A 20,918-nucleotide genomic window follows, 5' to 3' on the forward strand; every position below is an offset into this window, starting at 1 on the left:
GAGTTTTGTACCTTCCCTAGTGGCTATTGTTCGGCTTGCCAGTCAGGTGTACCCTGAGGTGTCGATGGTAATTCAAATCGTGACTCATCGAAGATTGCATTGAAGTTTACGTTTCTTGGCTAAATTTCTATTATGTTTGTTGTTAGTATTCGATATATATTTTGGTTACGGTTAAAGTGTGTATTTTGAAGGAAATTGTGCAGATTTATTTTGTATGCACCCCCGGTGTGCCATGTTCGGATGAAGCCTGTGTACTCCCCTGGTGGTGTTTGGCTGTATTGTAATAACGCGCCTCGGTGGAGCTATACATTAGCGTATTGTTTTGATACTACTATTCGACATTGGAAAAGTATGTCGGAAAAAAATGTCCACCAAAAAATAAACATTTATTTGCCAGCTTCAATAATGACAGGAGATTAAGGTTAGAAGATAAAACAAACGATTATGTTGACAGAAATATCGGAGGTCAAGTATGTTCGTTACATGAGGTCACACAACTCGGGTATTGTGACGGTGAAATTTTGCATATTTGAGCGGTCGAACAAAAAAAATAATTTCTCGAAAACTAAAATATATTTTCACAAAAAAACTACACCATAATTATTAAGACATGTTGGCTACAATATATCAAAGTAGGAGTGAAATCAAATTTTGGGCGACTTGCCAGAATATTTCAAATTTGTGCGATGGATGCTGACATCCTCTCTTGAGTCTTTTAGAAACTTGAAAGAGTTTTTGGAATTTCATAAACATGTAAATCAAAATGCCGTGGAAGTATCATATCAGACGTGAAATTAATTCAAACTGTTTGCTGGCAATGAAAACTTTGTGTCAATAAAGTGGAGTTGATGTTTGAAAAATATAGGTTTTGACGCTTAACCAAGCTTACCGAATTTCTCGGTTTTCGCATTTTAATGAGATACAATATTTGAATATCGAGAGGGAAATATTTCAGTTTTAATCACAAAGCGCTGGGACTTGGCATCCAAATAGAAAGCAGATGTAGAGCGTGCATCTTTATTCTAATATAAAGTACACATGTATGAGTTTTCACAGTCTAAAGCTTATTTAGTCAACTTAATTTAGACAACTTAAAAAACACGCATGTTCTGGAAGTAAGAGTGAAGAAAGTAATTTTTATTTCTGTCGATGAATAGGTAAGGGAACTTTGAAGAGTATTGTTCAGAGTGGCCACGTTTATTTCAAAACGGAAGTGGAACAATATTAAGTGTATTGTCCAGATTAAAAGGGAAGTTTCCCTTGCTTAGGTGTGATTGACCTGTGAACATTACGCCATATTACTCGAAAACAATAAACTCTTCATTGCCAAGGCATTTAGCATATCAAAGGTTTAAAATTTCCGTGTGGTATGAATAACAAGTCATAACACCTCAACCAGTCCCCAGAGAAATTCGAGTTGCAGTCCTACAGTTCGTCCACTAATCAAAAAGATAATCAGTTTGTGCGTCTGCCATCATGACACTTCCCGCCCTAACTTGAATTTCAAGATAGGTAAGTGACAGTTTTTTTTCAACTATTACGAAATAAAACAACAACAGACAATATCGATGAAGGTCTAAGAAACTCTAAACTTTATTAGACTTAGCACAACACTCAATTTCTGATCGCTGCTGTCAGTAACAAGCTTTGACGTTTGGCATTTGAAGTTTGACTGTCATCATCTCACGTACAGAGAATGTAAAAGTTTTAATCCGCTTTTAGCATAAATGAAAATGCAATCTTTTATAGCCTTCAATTTCCCGTTATCATCAAATGCGCAATAATTTGTTTCTTCGTGCTTCTTGTTCATGCCATGCAAGTTCGTAATCCCATTCATTTAGAATATCTTGTAGGAATTTGCGACAGAAAATATTAAGTCTTTGGCAACTTGAAAGAGTTTTGAAATTTCATAAACATGTAAATCAAAATACCGTGAAAGTATCATATCAGACGTGAAATTAAATCAAAATGTTTGCTAGCAAAGAAAACTTTGTGTCAATGAAGCGGAGTTGAGGTTTGGAAAAAATAGGTTTTGACGCTATACCAAGCTTATTGAAGTGAATTTTCTGAAGGACTTTCAGTTCTAAGATGCACATTCATCCTATAGCGTCACAGTCTTCGATTTCTCGGCTTTTGCATTTTAATGAGATACAACATTTGAATCTCGAGAAGGAAATATTTTAGTTTTAATTACAAAGTGCTGGGACTTGGCATTCAAATACATACATACGTTCATATTAACTCCCAACTTGGGCTATTCGGTTGCGGTGTCTAACTACAACTTTTAAAATACATATAAGTTAAAAAGGAGAAGGAATAATTGGTAAATAAGACATTTTATAACTAGAATCAATTACAAAAGACCTAGGAATATGATTAAAAAATGAAGTTATACTCAACACAAATGTTCACCGCTTAATAGCTTCTGCGCTAAACGACGCCTGAAGATATTTACACTGTCCGCAGCTTTCAAATCATTAGAAAAACAGTTCCAAAGTTTGCATCCACGACATGTGAATGAACGTGGACGACAACGAGGGATGTGTAAAAGATTGCATGATCGCGTAGTCCTAGTGTAAATATGAGAACGAGGTACAAATATATTGGCCAGATATTTTGGGACTAGATCATTAAGACATTTAAATACCATTACAGCATCGTTATGAAGGAGTCTATACTTAACAGTAAGCCAGTTAAGGGATCTTATACCTTCTGAGAAGTGATCATATTTCCTAAGACCTAACACGATACGCACAGCAAAATTCTGTACTAATTGGAGTTTCTTTGCATTGCCTTGAGAAGCGTTAGGCCATACAGTTGAGCAATAGAACAGTTTACTAAAAACGAGAGCGTTCATCAAGAATGTAAGAGACTTTCTGTCTAGAAGGAAAATTAAACAAAAGAAAGCAGATTCAAAGCGTACATCTTTATTCTAATATAAAGTAGAGGTGAGTCTTCAATTTGTCTCATGATAGTTTAGTCAACTTGATTTAGACAACTCGAAAAACGTGTCTGTTCTAGGTGTAAGATTGAAGAAAGTAATTGTCATTTCTATCAAGACTAAGTCAGGGAACTTTGAAGAGCATTGTGTAGGGTTGTCATGTTTATTTCAAAACGGAAGTTGAACGATACTAAGTATATTGTCCAGATTAAAAGGGAAATTTCCCTTGCTAAGGTGTGTTTAACCCGTAAACATCAAGCCACATTTCTGGAGAACAATTAACTCTTCATTGCAGAGGCATTTTGCATATTAAGGGTTTAAATTTTCCGAGTGGTATGAATAACAAGTCATAACACCTCAACATGTCTCCGGATAAATTTTGAGTTGCAGTCTTGCAGTTCGTCCAATAATCATTGAGGTAATCACTTTGTGCGTCTGCAATCATGATATTTCTCGCTCTTGTTAGACTTGGCACAACACTTAATTTCTGATCACTGCTGTCGCTAACAAGATTTGACGTTTGGCATTTGACGTTTGACAGTCATCACCTTAGGAAAAGAGAATGTAAAAGTTTTAAGTCGCTTTTAGCATAAATGAAATTGCAACCTTTTGTAGCCTTCAATTTCCTGTTATCATCAAATGCGCAATAATTTGTTTCTTCGCGCCTCTTATTCATGCCATGCAAGCTCGTAATCCCATTCATTCATGATATCTTGTAGGAAGCTACAACAGAAATTATTATGTCTTTGGCAAGTTGAAAGAGTTTTGATATTTCATAAACATGAAAATCAAAATACCGTGAAAGTATCATATCAGAGGTGAAATTAATTCAAGCTGTTTGCTGGGAAAGAAAACTCTGTATCGATAAAGTGGAGTTGGGATTTGAAAAAAACTATATTTGGCGCTATACCAAGCTTATTGGAGTGAATTATTTGAAGGACTTTAAGTTCTACAATGCATATTCCTCTTATGGCATCACAGTCTTTGATTTCTCGGTTTCCGCATTTTGATGATCATGAGTTACAACATTTGAGCCTCGAAAGGGAAATATTTAAGTTTTTATTACAAATGGTAGGAATTAACATCCAAACAGAAAATAGATTCAAAGCGTACATCTCTATTCTAATTTAAAGAAGAGATCAGGTTTTACTGTTTCAAGTCAACTTAATTTAGACCACTCAAAAAGCACACCTGTTCTAGATGTAAGAATGAAGATTATAATTGTTATTTCTGTCAAGACTAAGTCAGGGAATTTTGAAGAGCATTGTTCAGGGTGGCCATGCTGAGTGTATTGTCCAGATTAAAAAGGAAATTTTTCTTGCTAAGTTGTGTTTGACCTATAAAACATCACGCCACATTTCTCGAGAACAGTGAAATCTTTACTGCATAGGCGTTTAGCATGTTAGCAATTAAAATTTCCTTGTAGTAAGAATAACAAGTCATAACACCTCAACCAGTCTCCGGATAAATTTCGAGTTGTAGTCTTCATTTCGTCCAATAATCATTAAGATAATCAGTTTGTGCGTCTGCCATCATGATATTTCTCGCTCTAACTTGAATTTCAAGGTAGGCAAAGAACAGTTTTTATCAACTACACTTTTTGTTGTTCATTATGAGAAAATATGCACTCATTTGCTTAAAAAGCCGAACTATTGCGTGAAGTTGCATTAATCAGCGACAAAAAACGATCATTTGCGCGTAAATCAGATTCCATAACGATTTTTGTATTTTAATCAGCATTCCATAACAATTTTGGGCATTCTTATACGTCAAACGTCATACAAAAGAGAAAAATACACTTTCATTTCCGCTCACCTTCAAGTTATAAACGCCATCTTTAATGCCAATGGAGACAATACACAAACATTCTAAAGCAGGAATCATTCATTAAAACTTTTAACCAACAGCCTCATAAGGTGTATCGTTATTTTCACTGACTATCGAGGCCTCAAAATCCAAATAATCACACCACCATATCGAACTGCTCTTACTCGAACCACTATACGCCATATTTACTTTAATTTCCTAAGTGTACACAAGTGTGACCTATCAGGTCAAATTCAAATTCGAAGCGTGTGTGGCGGATGACTTATGAAGCCGCATTTAGGACAGATTTCCAGGCGAAAAAAGGCACGAAGAGGCGTTCGAAGTACCCTGTGCCTATTTCAATATGTTAACTGAGGCCTTTAGACAGTATTCCCAAAAAGTTACTTCTAGCGCGAGCCGTCAACGGAAATTGAACAATGCTGAGTATATTGTCCAGATTAAAAGGGAAATTTCCCTTGCTAAGGCGTGTTTGACCTGTAAACATCACGTCACATTTCTCGAGAACCATGAACTCTCGAGAAATGGCGTTAATTCGAGGGCGGCGTTTAAATCGAGTAAATACGGCAAACACACACAACCCACAATTTCTCCAGTCGCTCTGACGGAGAGCTAACGCTCGAAGCGTCAGCTTGGAAACTATTGATGGTGGTCAATTTACGTTATCAACTCAGTTAATAAGACTAAAAGACCATATAAAAGTCAAATTGACCATATAAATAATAAAAAGTTGATCATATGAAAAGTCGAATTGACCACATAAGATGTCGCATTAATTGAAAAAAAAATCCAAACCTTGTGACCTCATCAGTTTTAACTAAAAATAACTGTGTTTTTCCAGCGAGCACGAGCCGAGCGTGGGTCGAACCAGAAACGTGCGAAGCGTGGAAGGACTTAGCTACATAGCAGTGGTTACAAGGAGTTGAGGTAATAAAATGTTACTTATTACTAATGTTGTACAGACGCAAAATATGTGACTCCCAAGCACCAAAAAAACAACAGCAAAAAAAAGTGGAGCGTGAAGAATAATAATTGCTTGCATTACAGAGGATCAAGAGTGGGGTACAGTTCACGATGCCTATCATTTACACACAGTTATTTTTAGTTACCACATCACTTCTCATTTTAACGAGTTATAACCAATCCAGAATACTATCAGTCACACATGGCCACAGACCTTTTCATATTATATTTAAACCAGGCTTTTAATTGTCTGCCCTAGATGTAAGACTGAGGAAAGTAATTGTTATTTCTGTCAAGACTAAGTCAGGGAATTTTAAAGAGCAGGCGTGTTTGTGAGTTGTCTAGTCTGATTTTTTTAAACATTTTTCAAGCAGGCAGAAGTAAGCGTTAGGTGAGCGCTAAGGACGGAAAAAAGTCGTTCCTACTCTGTCGCGTGTTTTGAAGAGCATTGTTCAGGGTGGCAATGTTTATTTCAGAACAGAAATTTAACAATGCTCAGTGTTTTGTTTGTGTATTGTCCAGATTATAAGGGAAATTTCCCTTGTTAAGGTGCATTTGACCTGTAAACATCACCTCATGAGAACAATGAACTCTTCATTGCATAAGTATTTCAAATTTCCGTGTGGTGTGAATAACAAGTCTGAACATCTCAACCAGTCTCTAGATAAATTTCGAGTCGCAGTCTCGCAGTTCATTCAATAATTATTAAGATAATCAGTTTGTGCGTCTGCCATCAAGATATTTCTCGCTCTAACTTGAATTTCAAGGTGGGCGAGTAACAATTTTTCCAACTAAACTTTTTGTTGTTCATTATGAGAAAATACGCATTCATTTGCGTGGAAAGACGAACAATTGCGTGACGTTATATTCCAGCTACAAAAAACGATCATTTGCGCGTAAATCAGGTTCCATAACGATTTTTTTATTTTAATCAACATTCAATAGCAGTTTTGGGCATTCTTATGCATCAATCATCATTCAAAAGGGAAAACATACTTTTATTTGCGGTTACCTTCGAGTCATTGACGCCATACTGAATGCCAGTGGAGAAAATACACAAACATTACAGTGCAGAAACCATTCATTAATATTTTTACCACACTGTATGCAATTCAACAGCATTCCTGGACGACATTAGTGTGAATAGGACAATCACTAAAGCGCTTGTACGAACAACTGAGTGGTTTTGTATTCAATATGCAAGTATTGATTTTCAATTGAAAACCTCTTTTGCCTGACTTTACAATGTCAGTAAATTTCGTTCAGTTCATTCGCTTCGTGAACGTCTTCTGGCCGGTGGCAAAATGTCACAAAGAATCCAAATACCACTCGAACAAAATCGTACTTTCAATGCGCAAAAAAGTGGCCAAAGAGGACTCGGTAGGCGCTAAGGTTGATTATTTAGAACTTTAAATGCAACTATCAACCAGAAAATACAAGAAAAAGTTCGTGTCATAGGTCATAGGGTAACTGACGGCAACATTTCCCCCTTTTTTTGTCCCTATAAATTCCTCTTTGGTTAAAGAATCCTAAATGAGCAAATAAACGATATATTGGAAAAACCTAATTTCCTACCGATTTTTTTTTTAACGCTTAATCAACGGCCATTTTGAAAACGTTCCGATCAAGGTCTTGTGAAATGATACGCCCTTGATGTCCAGCTGTTACCGAACAGAAAAAGAAAAGATTTTATTCCATTTTGGTACAAGCCACCATTTAGAGACTTAAATACAAAGTGAAGAACAATATACTCTTCTCTAAAAAGGTTGAATTATCGAAACGCGACGGATCGCGTATCTGTATTTAGAGCCACAGATAAATTGCATGCCATGCCAAACAGCGGTAAAAAAAATTATATTTTTTGCTCTTGACCATTATCGAGTCTGTTATTTAAAGAAATATTTTTAAGTCCAAGCCGAAAAGCATTCAACTTAAGATTTTGTCCGGTGTACATCACTGTGACCACAGGCCCATCGGTTCTGGGGTGAGCGTGACATAAGCACAAAGTGTTGTTTCACGAATTTCGGGAAGTTTTGATCGGGCTTCGTGAACGAAGCTCTTCTTCTACGCTCCGGAAATGTACAAGATGGATTCTTTCTTTACATTTTTTTAACCGCGACCAGCGAGCAGCACAAAGAAAGACTTTTTGGTATTGTAACTTTTTGTCTACTCCTTCCGACGCGTTTCGTCACTAGCTGAGACTTCTGCAGGGAAGATTACAACTAACATTAAACAGCATATGTAGCACATACGTGTCCCTAAGTATGACTTCCAAGGTCTTGTTTTAAGCGTCCTTAGCGAGCATTGTTTCGCATTTGCGACCGGAAAACATGATGAAATAAATCTTGTCTGCAAGGTTACTAGTTTCAAAAAAGTACTAGTGTCAGCCGAGTGAACAGTAAGTTACTCAAGCGCGCTTATCGTAAATTAAGAAGCCGATAGGCAAATGTGGTGAGACTACCTAGCACCCACAGTATAAAACGTACTTTCTTGGTTAAGAAAATAAAAAATAAACGAACCGATTCAGTGGCACAATCGTGCAACGGAAATAACAAGCACGTAATGTTTCTCAAATTATGACCTGAACTTTAAAAGAAGAAAGAAAAAAAAACACACATATATAGATATATTCACGCTCAATTTATCCAAAACTTTACCACTCTTAGCCGCCTTGAAATTTACAGTGTGAACGGAAAACACCAGGATTTTTGCTTGCAGCTGTTCCTCTGTAACAGTCTTAAACTTTTATTTTTCACTGCAACTATTTCTTGAATTTCCTCCCTCTGCATTGATTGCCGGTAGTTTCCACATTGACACCTTGTAATAAAAGAATCAGTACAGTACAAATTTTTATCACGATGTTGAATTAAGAAATAGAGAACACAAGTTGTGTGATTAATTTCACCAAAATGAACAGTTATCAGCGCTGTATCTGTCACAAACGTTAAAGATAATTCAAAATCTAGGCTATTAACAAGGTACAAAGACCACAAAAAGGGCAGTATTCCGAAAAAGTTACTTTTCGCTGTCAGTTACCGTTTAAAGAGGATCAAGAGCGGGGTACTGAGTTATATTTAGTAACCATATCATTTCTCATCTTAAAGAATAATAACCAATCCAGAATGCTATCAGTCACAGATGGCTACAGACCAGCCTTTCCAGATTATATTTAAACCAAGCTTTCAATTGTCTTCTTTAGATCTGATGTAAGGTTAAGGAAAGTAATTGTTATTTTTGTCAGGACTAAGTCTGGGAATTTTGTAGGGCGTGCAGGCGTGTTTTTTTCAGTCGTCTGGTCTCTTTTTTTGTGTGTGCATCTTTTAAGCAAGCACAAGTAAGCGTTAGGTGAGCGCTATGGACGAAAAAGAAGTCGTTTCTGCTCTATCGCGTGAAAAGCATCATTCAGAGTGGCCATGTTTATTGCAAAACGGAAATTGAACAATGCTGAGTGTATTGCCCAGATTAAAAGGGAAATTTCCCTTTCTAAGGCGTGTTTGACCTGTAAACATCACGCCACATTTCTCGAGAACCATGAACTCTCGAGAGTGGCGTTTAAATCGAGTAAATACGGCAAACACACACTGAACCCATAATTTCTCCAGTCGCTCTGACGAAGGGCTAACGCTCGAAGCGTCAGCTTTGAAACTATTGATGGTGGCCAATTTACGTTATCAACTCAGTTAATAAGACTAAAAGACCATATAAAAGTCAAATTGACCATATAAGATGTCCCATTATTTGACAGTGCTCATTCAGAGTACATTTACAACAGACATGGGGTAAAATTTGGACTGGACTATTTTTTGGACCATTTTTTGGACCATTTTAAAGAGGGGAGCACACCATTAGTATTGATGGAGGGGTGGGATGAAGTCTATCAGTGGTGAGGGAAGGGGGGGGGACACAGAGTGTTATTTCCCAGAGAGGGGCGAGAGACGGACTATTTCTACGCAGGGAGGGGTGGGAGGTGGTTGTAATAGTAAACACTACTGGTTTAATTGGTTTTTCATATTTTACCCTATGCCTTTACAACAAGATAATTGCTTGTATTAAAGAGGAACAAGAGTGGGGTTCAGTTTCATGGTACCTATCATTTACACACAGTTATTTTTAGTTACCAGATCACTTCTCATCTTCACGAATAATAACCAATCCAGAATGCTATCAGTCACAGATGGCTACATACCTTTTCATATTATATTTAAACCAGGCTTTTAATTTTCTGCTCTAGATTAAGTAAGATTAAGGAAAGTAATTGTTATTTCTGCCGACTAAATCAGGGAATTTTTAAGAGCAGGCGTGTTTGTGATTTGTCTAGTAGGTCTTTTTTGTTTTTTTTTTGCATCTTTCAAACAAGCAGAAGTAAGCGTTAGGTAAGCGCTATGGACGAAAAAGAAGTCGTTCCTGCTCTATTGCGTGTTTTGAAAAGCATTTTTCAGGGTGACCATGTTTATTTAAAAACCAAAATTGAGGAATTCCGAGTGTATCGTCCACATTAAAAGGCGAATTTCCCTTGCTGAGGTGTGTTCGACCTGTAAACATCGCGCCACATTTCTCGAGAACAATGAATTCTTCATTGCATTGGCATTTAGCATATTGAGAGTTTGAAATTTCCGGGAGGTATGAATTACAAGTCATAACACAACCACTCTCCGGGTAAATTTCGAGTTGCAGTTGAAAGAGTTTTGAAATTTCATAAACATGTAAATCAAAATACCGTGAAAGTATCATATTAGACATGAAATTACTTCAAACTGTTTGTTGACAAAGGAAAGTTTGTGTCAATGAAGTGGAGTTGAGGTCTGAAAAAAAAACTAGGTTTTGACGCTATACCGAGCTTATCGAAGTGAAAGACTCTAAGTTCTAAGATGCACATTCATTTTGTGACGTCACAGTCTTCGATTTCTCGGTTTCCGCATTTTATTGAGATACAACATTTGAACCTCGAGAGGGGAATATTTAGCGTTAATTACAAAGTGTTGGTACTTGGCATCCAAACAGAAAGTAGATTCTAAGCGTACATTTATATTCTAAAATAAAGTAGAGATGAGTTTTCAATTTGTTTCGAGTTAATTTAGCTGTGTAGCCACTTTTCGTATCCATGCCGTCATGCACAATTAATAGAGCCAGTGTGCATGTGCTATTACCGGTAAGTATTTATTTAAACGAGAATTACATGGTAAAAGAGCTTTTTCCTTTTCCCCTCACATTCAGCAATCGCTGTTTAATCTCACCTAAGACGTCTGTATGCTTGAACGAATTGAATCTCTTTCAGGATTTTGGTCGAAGATAGCTATCTCCAGAGCTCACGCCGAGTATGTCTCTACAGCCTTTTACAAACGAGCAGCTGAATTACTTCAAATTTGCCTCAGTTGTACTTAATGAGTTCGCCACTGCTTTGCGTCAGACGTTCAAATCCATGTGGGACAACAGATATGGACATCGTTCAGGGTATCAACTGTGGAATAACTCCATGGTAGTAAGAAATTTGTTTCTCGCTGAAGAGGGTGGAAAAACTAAAGTTCCCACACACATCTCCTATGAAGAATGGGATTGTACCGCTCTGTTCCAGGCCACCATCTATGCAAGGTCTTTCGCTATGCCAGATAGCAAAGGTCATTACAAGACACTTGGTGAACTGTACATAAAGCACCACAAAGTGCCTCTTGGAAAGTTCCATCCATCTGTTGCGAGTCCAAGTGGAAATACAGCCGAAACCTTCGCTCTCGCGATTGATCAGCTTCGACTTTTACGAAACTCGCTTTGTCACTCAGACAAGTCAGAGATTGATAAACCAACCTTTGACCAATACGTGCAGCTCGCTAAAGAAGCATTCAAAGCTCTTGGTATCATGACAGATCCCATTGATGCCATCGGTGGATTGACAGAGTCTGACTTTCCCACGAAAGAAGTTCGCAAATTGGAAGAAAGTTTCAGACAGGAGACCAGATCATATATCGAGTGTCTCGAAGAGGTGCAGTCAGGTGTCGACAAATTAGTAGCACAGGGGAATGCTATTGCTGTGTTGGAGGGAAAAATAGATGATTTGAAACTTAAGATGGATCAAACTCAAACAGGTATAAACTGATTTCAATCAGTAACTTAAGTAACTTAACAGTAAGATGCATTGTGGCAGATTCCTATAAGCTTTACTTTGGCAGGGAGGAACAAAAGAGACAGCAGCGTTTTTAATCTGTATTTTGCTAGTAATAGTTGAACGGGGCAAAAATGTTCCATCCATCTGTTGTGAGTCCATGTGGAAATAAAGCCGAAACCTTCGCTCTCGCGATTGATCAGCTTCGACGTTTACGAAACTCGCTTTGTCACTCAGACAGGTCAGAGATTGATAAACCAACCTTTGACCAATACGTGCAGCTCGCTAAAGAAGCGTTCAAAGCTCTCGGTATCATAACAGATCCCACTGATGTCATCGGTGGATTGACAGAGTCTGACTTTCCCACTAAACAAGTTCGCAGATTGGAGGAACATCTTAGACAGGAGATCAGATCATATATCGAGTGTCTCGAGGAAGTAACATCAGGTGTCGAAATATTAGTAGCACAGGGGAATGCTATAGGGGAAAAAGTAGATAAACTCGCTTTGAAAATGAAGAAGGATCAAGATAAAACAGGTATAAACTGATGAAAAACTGCATTGTGGCACAGTCTTGTAAGCACTGCCTTGGCAAGGAAAAACAAAAGGGACAGCAGTGTTTTTACTCTGTACTTTGAAGGTAGCAATAGCTCAACGGAATAACTTCCAGTTTTTGCAAAAATGCTTTGTACATGTCTCAAAAATCCTTTCTTCTTCCCTAGGATGAATTTCTTCTATGATCAGAGTAGCACCTTGAACAATCTTTTTTCTTTTATTTCAAAACAATTTGTGCAAGAAATAAACTGCACCCACTTTATTTACCGGCATTGTGACTCTTGTAGGATGTTGTTAAAATTATAACTTCACGGAAAAAGCAGCAAGCTCATAATTGACGCTGTATCCATAAAACTTGATTTTCTAGATTTTTAGTGTGACAGTAAAATGTACCCTTTTTTTAATGATCATTATTTTTTTTTGTGCTCCTCAAACTACCGACATTAGCTCTCTCATGATTGCATCAATTTTTTCCTTTTAAGATTCAAAGCCATTCCTTCCACCATCAAATCTTCCTTCAAGGGTTCCACACTTCACTGGCCGTCAAAGAGAATGTGAAGACATCAGGCGTCACTTAACTTCCAAAAGTTCCCGGATCGTATCGATATGGGGCTCGCCTGGTTTTGGTAAGACTTCTGTGGCAACTGAAGTCGGACATCAACTCCAAACTGGTGGACTTCCCGTATACTTCTTCTCTATGCGACGACTTCTTTCAAAAGCCGGTTTGACTATGCAGCTTCTGAGCTCCTGTAAAAGACACTCCACAAAAGATCAAATGCCTCAGCGGATGTCCCTTGAAGACGAACTTTCCCTCTTTCTAAGCAATATTTCAGGTGAATTTGTGATAATTCTTGACAATGCCGATGACTTGCTCGAAAGTGGAGCACCCAATGTGAAGGAAGATTTCATCAACCTTCTGGAAGTCATTCTTAGTCAATTCAAGAATTTAACATTTCTTCTTACCACAAGGGAATCTCTTGAATTTATGAATGTGTATTTTGAAGGCCATCAAGCAGTAAGAATAGGGCCATTACACGAGTCCTTCTCTCAAACCTTAGTCGGCGGATTACTCCCAAAAGCGACCGCGTCTGACTGCTCGAATATTGCAAAACTCTGCGGGTTCGTACCTTTGGCCATGAAACTGTTCTGTTCCTCTATTGCTGAAGATAATGCTCAGCCGACTCAATTTTTAGTTAGCTTCAAGGAATCTATAGAAGATAACCTGTTGGGGCTGTTGGACGATTCAGATTATCCAAGCAATCTGCGATTGAAGTTCCTATTTGAATCCTCTTTTCAGAGACTCTCTCTATCAGACAAAAAAGCCCTGGTATCACTTAGTGTTCTTTCTGGAGATTTTAACCACTCAGTTGCTGCAGCTGTCATGGGTGTAAAAACAACTCTGGAGGCCAAGAAAATCTTGCATAGGCTTCGGAAGAAATCCTTCCTCGACTATAGCTTCAAACCTGAGTCATTTTCAATGCATAAGTTGATTCTGTCGTTTGTAAGGGAAAGAGGTCAAGATGAAATGAAAGAGGCCATGCTGAACTCCAAAGCACGCTTGTCTGCATTTTACGTCTCTCTTTTCGAGAAGCTAAATAAACGGTTTTTGACAGGACAATCCATGGAGGCATTTATTGATTTCTATGAAGAGAAGCAGAATATTATTCAGAGTCTTATGGAGAGCTGTTCCGATCCTAAGACATGCGACGTTGCATTTGGTGTCCTGACAAAAGCAGAATTTTTTCTAGATTCCCTTTTCTGGTGCGAGGGAAAAATTATGGACAAAATTTATGATCACGCAACTGAAAAAGCTCAGGCGTTTGGAAAGAGCGTGTTTTACAATCAGTTACTCGTGTCCTTGGCATTTGGCGAAGTGACTTGGGGGATAGATGGAAGATCAATGATGCTTCTCCGTGAAGCCGAAGGCCTTTCTTTGTCGATAGATGATAAAAGAAAAATTCTGTGTTACAGAGCCATCTGTCAACTGGTTTCAGGCAAAATAGACGACGGAGCTCAGAACTTGCAAGAAGCTCTTTGCTTGATGAGTGACAGCCCGGAACAGCGAATTCTCAGCATAACTGCACTGCAAATTCTTGTTACTTACTTTCTTTTCAATAAAAAGAAAGCAACTTCACTAGAGTTTTATACCAAAGCTTTACATGAATGCAGAGCATTAGGAGACACAGGCCTTCTTGTTATTCCTCCAGTGATTAATGAAGAATTGAGAATGATCGAGGCAGATATGCCGGAACCAGACGTAACAACCACTGAACCACTTAGATTAGAAATGATTGTCGTTCTTAGCAAGGCAACAGAAAAGTTCTCTGATTATGAAACAAAGAAAGCAATAAGCAAATGTGTGCTAAAGATGTCAAATCAAACAGAGAAACAGATCCTCCCACAATCCGTTGGTTTATGGACCTTCCAGCGCAACATCAATTCGACACTTGAAAATGTACTAAATAATCCCAAGGAAGCATCAAAGTTGTGCGACACACGGATCAGGTATCATAAGAAGGTCTTAAAAGAAAGTGGACAAGATATCTCAGATGATAAAGCTAAACCCGAAGAAAATTTTGATTCAAATTTGCATCAAGAAGAATTATATAAAAGCTATATGGACCAAGGCAACACTCTTCTTCAGGTGCAAAACTATCCTAGAGCCATTCAGTCCTTTGAATATGCCCTAAACATCGCAAGAGGACTCTTCAAGGAAGAACACCCAGACACAGCCAAAAGTTACTTTTCTATCGGAGAAACACAACATGCTTTAGGCAATTTTTCATCAGCACTTCAGTCCAAGCAGCGTGCTCTTGACATAAGAGTTAAACTCTTCGGGGAAGAACACCGAGACACAGCCGAAAGTTACTTTTCTATCGGAGTAACACAACATGCTTTAGGAAATTTCTCGTCAGCACTTCAGTCTGATCAGCGTGCTCTTGACATAAGAGTTAAACTCTTCGGGGAAGAACACCGAGACACAGCCGAAAGTTACTTTTCTATCGGAGTAAGACAACATGCTTTAGGAAATTTCTCGTCAGCACTTCAGTCCAAACAGCGTGCTCTTGACATAAGAGTTAAACTCTTCTGGGAAGAACACCCAGACACAGCCAAAAGTTACTTTTCTATCGGAGTAACACAACATGCTTTAGGAAATTTCTCGTCAGCACTTCAGTCCAAACAGCATGCTCTTGACATAAGAATTAAACTCTTCGGGGAAGAACACCGAGACACAGCCAAAAGTTACTTTTCTATCGGAGTAACACAACATGCTTTAGGAAATTTCTCGTCAGCACTTCAATCCAAACAGTATGCTCTTGACATAAGAATTAAACTCTTCGGGGAAGAACACCGAGACACAGCCGAAAGTTACTTTTCTATCGGAGTAACACAACATGCTTTAGGAAATTTCTCGTCAGCACTTCAGTCTGATCAGCGTGCTCTTGACATAAGAGTTAAACTCTTCGGGGAAGAACACCGAGACACAGCCGAAAGTTACTTTTCTATCGGAGAAACACAACATGCTTTAGGAAATTTCTCGTCAGCACTTCAGTCCGATCAGCGTGCTCTTGACATAAGAGTTAAACTCTTCGGGGAAGAACACCGAGACACAGCCGAAAGTTACTTTTCTATCGGAGCAACACAACATGCTTTAGGAAATTTCTCGTCAGCACTTCAGTCCGATCAGCGTGCTCTTGACATAAGAGTTAAACTCTTCGGGGAAGAACACCCAGACACAGTCGAAAGTTACTTTTCTATCGGAGAAACACAACATGCTTTAGGAAATTTCTCGTCAGCTCTTCAGTCCAAACAGCGTGCTCTTGACATAAGAGTTAAACTCTTCGGGGAAGAACACCCAGACACAGCCGAAAGTTACTTTTCTATCGGAGTAACACAACACGCTTTAGGAAATTTCTCGTCAGCACTTCAGTCCGATCAGCGTGCTCTTGACATAAGAGTTAAACTCTTCGGGGAAGAACACCGAGACACAGCCGAAAGTTACTTTTCTATCGGAGTAACACAACACGCTTTAGGAAATTTCTCGTCAGCACTTCAGTCCCATCAGCGTGCTCTTGACATAAAAGTTAAACTCTTCGGGGAAGAACACCCAGACACAGCCGAAAGTTACTTTTCTCTCGGAGTAACACAACATGCTTTAGGAAATTTCTCGTCAGCACTTCAGTCCTATCAGCGTGCTCTTGACATAAGAGTTAAACTCTTCGGGGAAGAACACCGAGACACAGCCGAAAGTTACTTTTCTATCGGAGTAACACAACATACTTTAGGAAATTTCTCGTCAGCACTTCAGTCCGATCAGCGTGCTCTTGACATAAGAGTTAAACTCTTCGGGGAAGAACACCGAGACACAGCCGAAAGTTACTTTTCTATCGGAGCAACACAACACGCTTTAGGAAATTTCTCGTCAGCACTTCAGTCCTATCAGCGTGCTCTTCACATAAGCGTTAAAATCTTCGGGGAAGAACACCGAGACACAGCCGAAAGTTACTTTAATCTCGGAGTAACACAACATGCTTTAGGAAATTTCTCGTCAGCACGTCAGTCCAAACAGCGTGCTCTTGACATAAGAGTTAAACTCTTCGGGGAAGAACACCGAGACACAGCCGAAAGTTACTTTTCTATCGGAGTAACACAACATGCTTTAGGAAATTTCTCGTCAGCACTTCAGTCCAAACAGCATGCTCTTGACATGAGAGTTAAACTCATCGGGGAAGAACACCGAGATACAGCCAAAAGTTACTTTAATCTCGGAGTAACACAACATGCTTTAGGAAATTTCTCGTCAGCACTTCAGTCCTATCAGCGTGCTCTTGACATAAGAGTTAAACTCTTCGGGGAAGAACACCGAGACACAGCCGAAAGTTACTTTTCTATCGGAGCAACACAACATGCTTTAGGAAATTTCTCGTCAGCACTTCAGTCCAAACAGCGTGCTCTTGACATAAGAGTTAAACTCTTCGGGGAAGAACACCGAGACACAGCCGAAAGTTACTTTTCTATCGGAGTAACACAACATGCTTTAGGAAATTTCTCGTCAGCACTTCAGTCCAAACAGCATGCTCTTGACATAAGAGTTAAACTCATCGGGGAAGAACACCGAGATACAGCCAAAAGTTACTTTAATCTCGGAGTAACACAACATGCTTTAGGAAATTTCTCCTCAGCACTTCAGTCTGATCAGCGTGCTCTTGACATAAGAGTTAAACTCTTCGGGGAAGAACACCGAGACACAGCCGAAAGTTACTTTTCTATCGGAGTAACACAACATGCTTTAGGAAATTTCTCGTCAGCAATTCAGTCCAAACAGCGTGCTCTTGACATAAGAGTTAAACTCTTCGGGGAAGAACACCGTGATACAGCCTAAAGTTACTTTTCTATCGGAGTAACACAACATGCTTTAGGAAATTTCTCGTCAGCACTTCAGTCCGATCAGCGTGCTCTTGCCATAAGATTTAAACTCTTCGGGGAAGAACACCCAGACACAGCCAAAAGTTACTTTTCTATCGGAGCAACACAACACGCTTTAGGAAATTGCTCGTCAGCACTTCAGTCCGATCAGCGTGCTCTTGACATAAGAGTTAAACTCTTCGGGGAAGAACACCCAGACACAGCCGAAAGTTACTTTTCTATCGGAGTAACACAACATGCTTTAAGAAATTTCTCGTCAGCACTTCAGTCCGATCAGCCTGTCTTGACATAAGAGTTAAACTCTTCGGGGAAGAACACCGAGACACAACCGAAAGTTACTTTTCTATCGGAGTAACACAACATGCTTTAGGAAATTTCTCGTCAGCACTTCAGTCCAAACAGCGTGCTCTTGACATAAGAGTTAAACTCTTCGGGGAAGAACACCCAGACACAGCCAAAAGTTACTTTTCTATCGGAGACACACAACATGCTTTAGGAAATTTCTCGTCAGCACTTCAGTCCGATCAGCGTGCTCTTGACATAAGAGTTAAACTCTTCGGGGAAGAACACCGAGACACAGCCGAAAGTTACTTTTCTATCGGAGTAACACAACATGCTTTAGGAAATATCTCGTCAGCACTTCAGTCCAAACAGCGTGCTCTTGACATAAGAGTTAAACTCTTCGGGGAAGAACACCCAGACACAGCCGAAAGTTACTTTTCTATCGGAGTAACACAACACGCTTTAGGAAATTTCTCGTCAGCACTTCAGTCCGATCAGCGTGCTCTTGACATAAGAGTTAAACTCTTCGGGGAAGAACACCCAGACACAGCCGAAAGTTACTTTTCTATCGGAGTAACACAACACGCTTTAGGAAATTTCTCGTCAGCACTTCAGTCCGATCAGCGTGCTCTTGACATAAGAGTTAAACTCTTCGGGGAAGAACACCCAGACACAGCCGAAAGTTACTTTTCTATCGGAGTAACACAACACGCTTTAGGAAATTTCTCGTCAGCACTTCAGTCCGATCAGCGTGCTCTTGACATAAGAGTTAAACTCTTCGGGGAAGAACACCGAGACACAGCCGAAAGTTACTTTTCTATCGGAGTAACATAACACGCTTTAGGCAATTTCTCGTCAGCACTTTAGTTCAAATAGCGTGTTCTTGATATAAGAGTTAAACTCTTCGGGGAAGAACACCGAGACACAGCCAAAAGTTACTTTAATCTCGGAGTAACACAACACGCTTTAGGAAATTTCTCGTCAGCACTTCAGTCCAAACAACGTGCTCTTGACATAAGAGTTAAATTCTTCAAGGAAGAACACCCAGACACAGCCAAAAGTTCTTTTCTAGGAGTTTGCTAGGATTATAGTGAAACTAGCACTCCAACGATTTTCTTTCCTAAAGGACACCCGCGAAGGTGGGAAGTAACCTTAACAACTCAGTCGATAAAACCAAATTATCTTGCTATACTCTCCCATTGACGCAGCACCACAGTTTCTTTAGAAACTCACTCCCTTTAATGATAAAACCCAGTTGAAGGACTCCTTCCCTTTTAAGCTGTGTAGAAGAGTAAACCCCTTCACTCTGGGAAGAAAAGTGACTCGGATTTGCAGAAAATTAAACAATTTGGGAAAACTTGAAGGAACCATTTAGTCTTGTTTTTTTTCTTTAACTAAAATAAAAGATTTTAAACTTCACCTCAATGTTTCTTTTCAGAAACTTCATTAAAAAACACTTCCTTTCTTAATCTGAGTTTACTCGAGATAAAAATGTCATTTTTGACGTTTAAGTGACATGGGAACGAATTAGTTGAAGAGGTTCTCGTGGCATCATGGAAGTTTCGGATTACTCATTCGTTTCGCGGGAAAATTAAGTCATTCTAGGTCGGTCAGTCTTATGTTTGACCATTTTCTTTTCTGTATTTGTTGCAATTTACAATCATTGATTTTTCTTCCTTAGTACTAGAAGACTGACTGGCTCATCCTGAATAAACTTTTCACATTGAATTTATCGTGTGAGTGTTGTCAGAATGACAACTTTACATTAACTCTAGAATATGAAAAATAAGTCCCTAACTCTCAGATCCTGTCTCAACCCGTAAAAATTTTTTCTCATTTAAAATTTTAAAAAATGCACCTTAGGTTGAGGACATGAAAGATGTGAGAATACTTTTTCTTTACAAGCTGCATCAACTGCGTGCAAACGAAGATTTCGACGAGGACTGACAAAGACGGTTTCTCGCCTGCGGTGTTCAGTTCAAGATTAGAACAAATTACTCCTGTTACTGAATGATTAGTTAATTGCCTTCGTGTTTTGTTTTCTACGGCGAAATCTATGGTAATAATGGGTAGCTGTGTTCGTTTCTGTTTACATAACATGTTATTTCTTATTTCTTTGGTTAATGCTCCAGAGTTTCGTTGCTGTAGAGTAATTTCCTTGGCAAACCAAAAGCTAACTTTTGACGAAATAATCAGCTGTATCACGAGGCACGATGATTTTTCGCCTAAAAGTGATCGGGCAGTTTCACTGTAAACTGCTCCTTTCCTCAGAGATTGTAAAGGCAGAGGCCGGCGTCGGCGAACCGGTCAAACGAAAAACGAGTGAGTTTAAAGTCATCCGATTCAAGTTAATCTCAAATAGGGATTTTAATACAGAAAAAACTTCTTTAGTTTAAGTGTGGCATTGCCATGCGACCCATTTCGCACAACACTTGGATTCGCTACCATGCATCGAATTCAATAATATTTGCGTTTCTTTAATTATCTCGTTGCAGTGCTGTTATCTCAATGATATTGCTACTGTTGCTATTTTTAGTTTCTTGAGGGCAGGGGGGAATTGATGGCTCGAGGGATGAATTTTCGGAAACCTAAGTTAGGAGAATACACGGACCCTTCGAGCTTGTGTTTAGGCCAGTATCCGCCAGAGGTTCACGCCACAGGATATCGGTCAGCTCAGGAAACGGCTTGAACTTTATCACTAATGATGCATTTCTGTTATTGAAATACGACATAAACTAAAATTGGTAGGATTTTCATACGATAAGAGAAAAAAGCGCAAATGTTGTCGTGTGGAAAGACAGAGTATGAGTACATCTCAAGCGCGTGAAATAAG

The 20,918-nt window shown here is 39.0% G+C and overlaps 2 protein-coding genes across 2 annotated transcripts; both read left to right on the plus strand.

The window, feature by feature from the left end:
* Positions 1-1,362: 1,362 nt before the first annotated feature.
* On the plus strand, positions 1,363-19,504 carry LOC149037957 (uncharacterized). The gene is made up of 4 exons (XM_089186662.1): positions 1,363-1,512; positions 5,607-5,692; positions 11,004-11,805; positions 12,859-19,504. Exons 3-4 carry the CDS (start codon positions 11,046-11,048, stop codon positions 17,757-17,759), a joined length of 5,661 nt encoding a protein of 1,886 aa, XP_089042788.1. The 5' UTR covers positions 1,363-1,512; positions 5,607-5,692; positions 11,004-11,045; the 3' UTR covers positions 17,760-19,504.
* On the plus strand, positions 17,978-18,919 carry LOC149037958 (uncharacterized; the record flags this gene model as incomplete). Its single annotated transcript, XM_089186423.1, has 1 exon — positions 17,978-18,919. A coding segment is annotated over one exon (942 nt), but the record flags the coding sequence as incomplete, so codon positions are not given.
* Positions 19,505-20,918: the final 1,414 nt, after the last annotated feature.

Source organism: Pocillopora damicornis, chromosome 11 (genome assembly GCF_964200805.1).
Source record: "Pocillopora damicornis chromosome 11, jaPocDami1.2, whole genome shotgun sequence".
In the NCBI taxonomy this organism is placed as follows: domain Eukaryota; kingdom Metazoa; phylum Cnidaria; class Anthozoa; order Scleractinia; family Pocilloporidae; genus Pocillopora; species Pocillopora damicornis.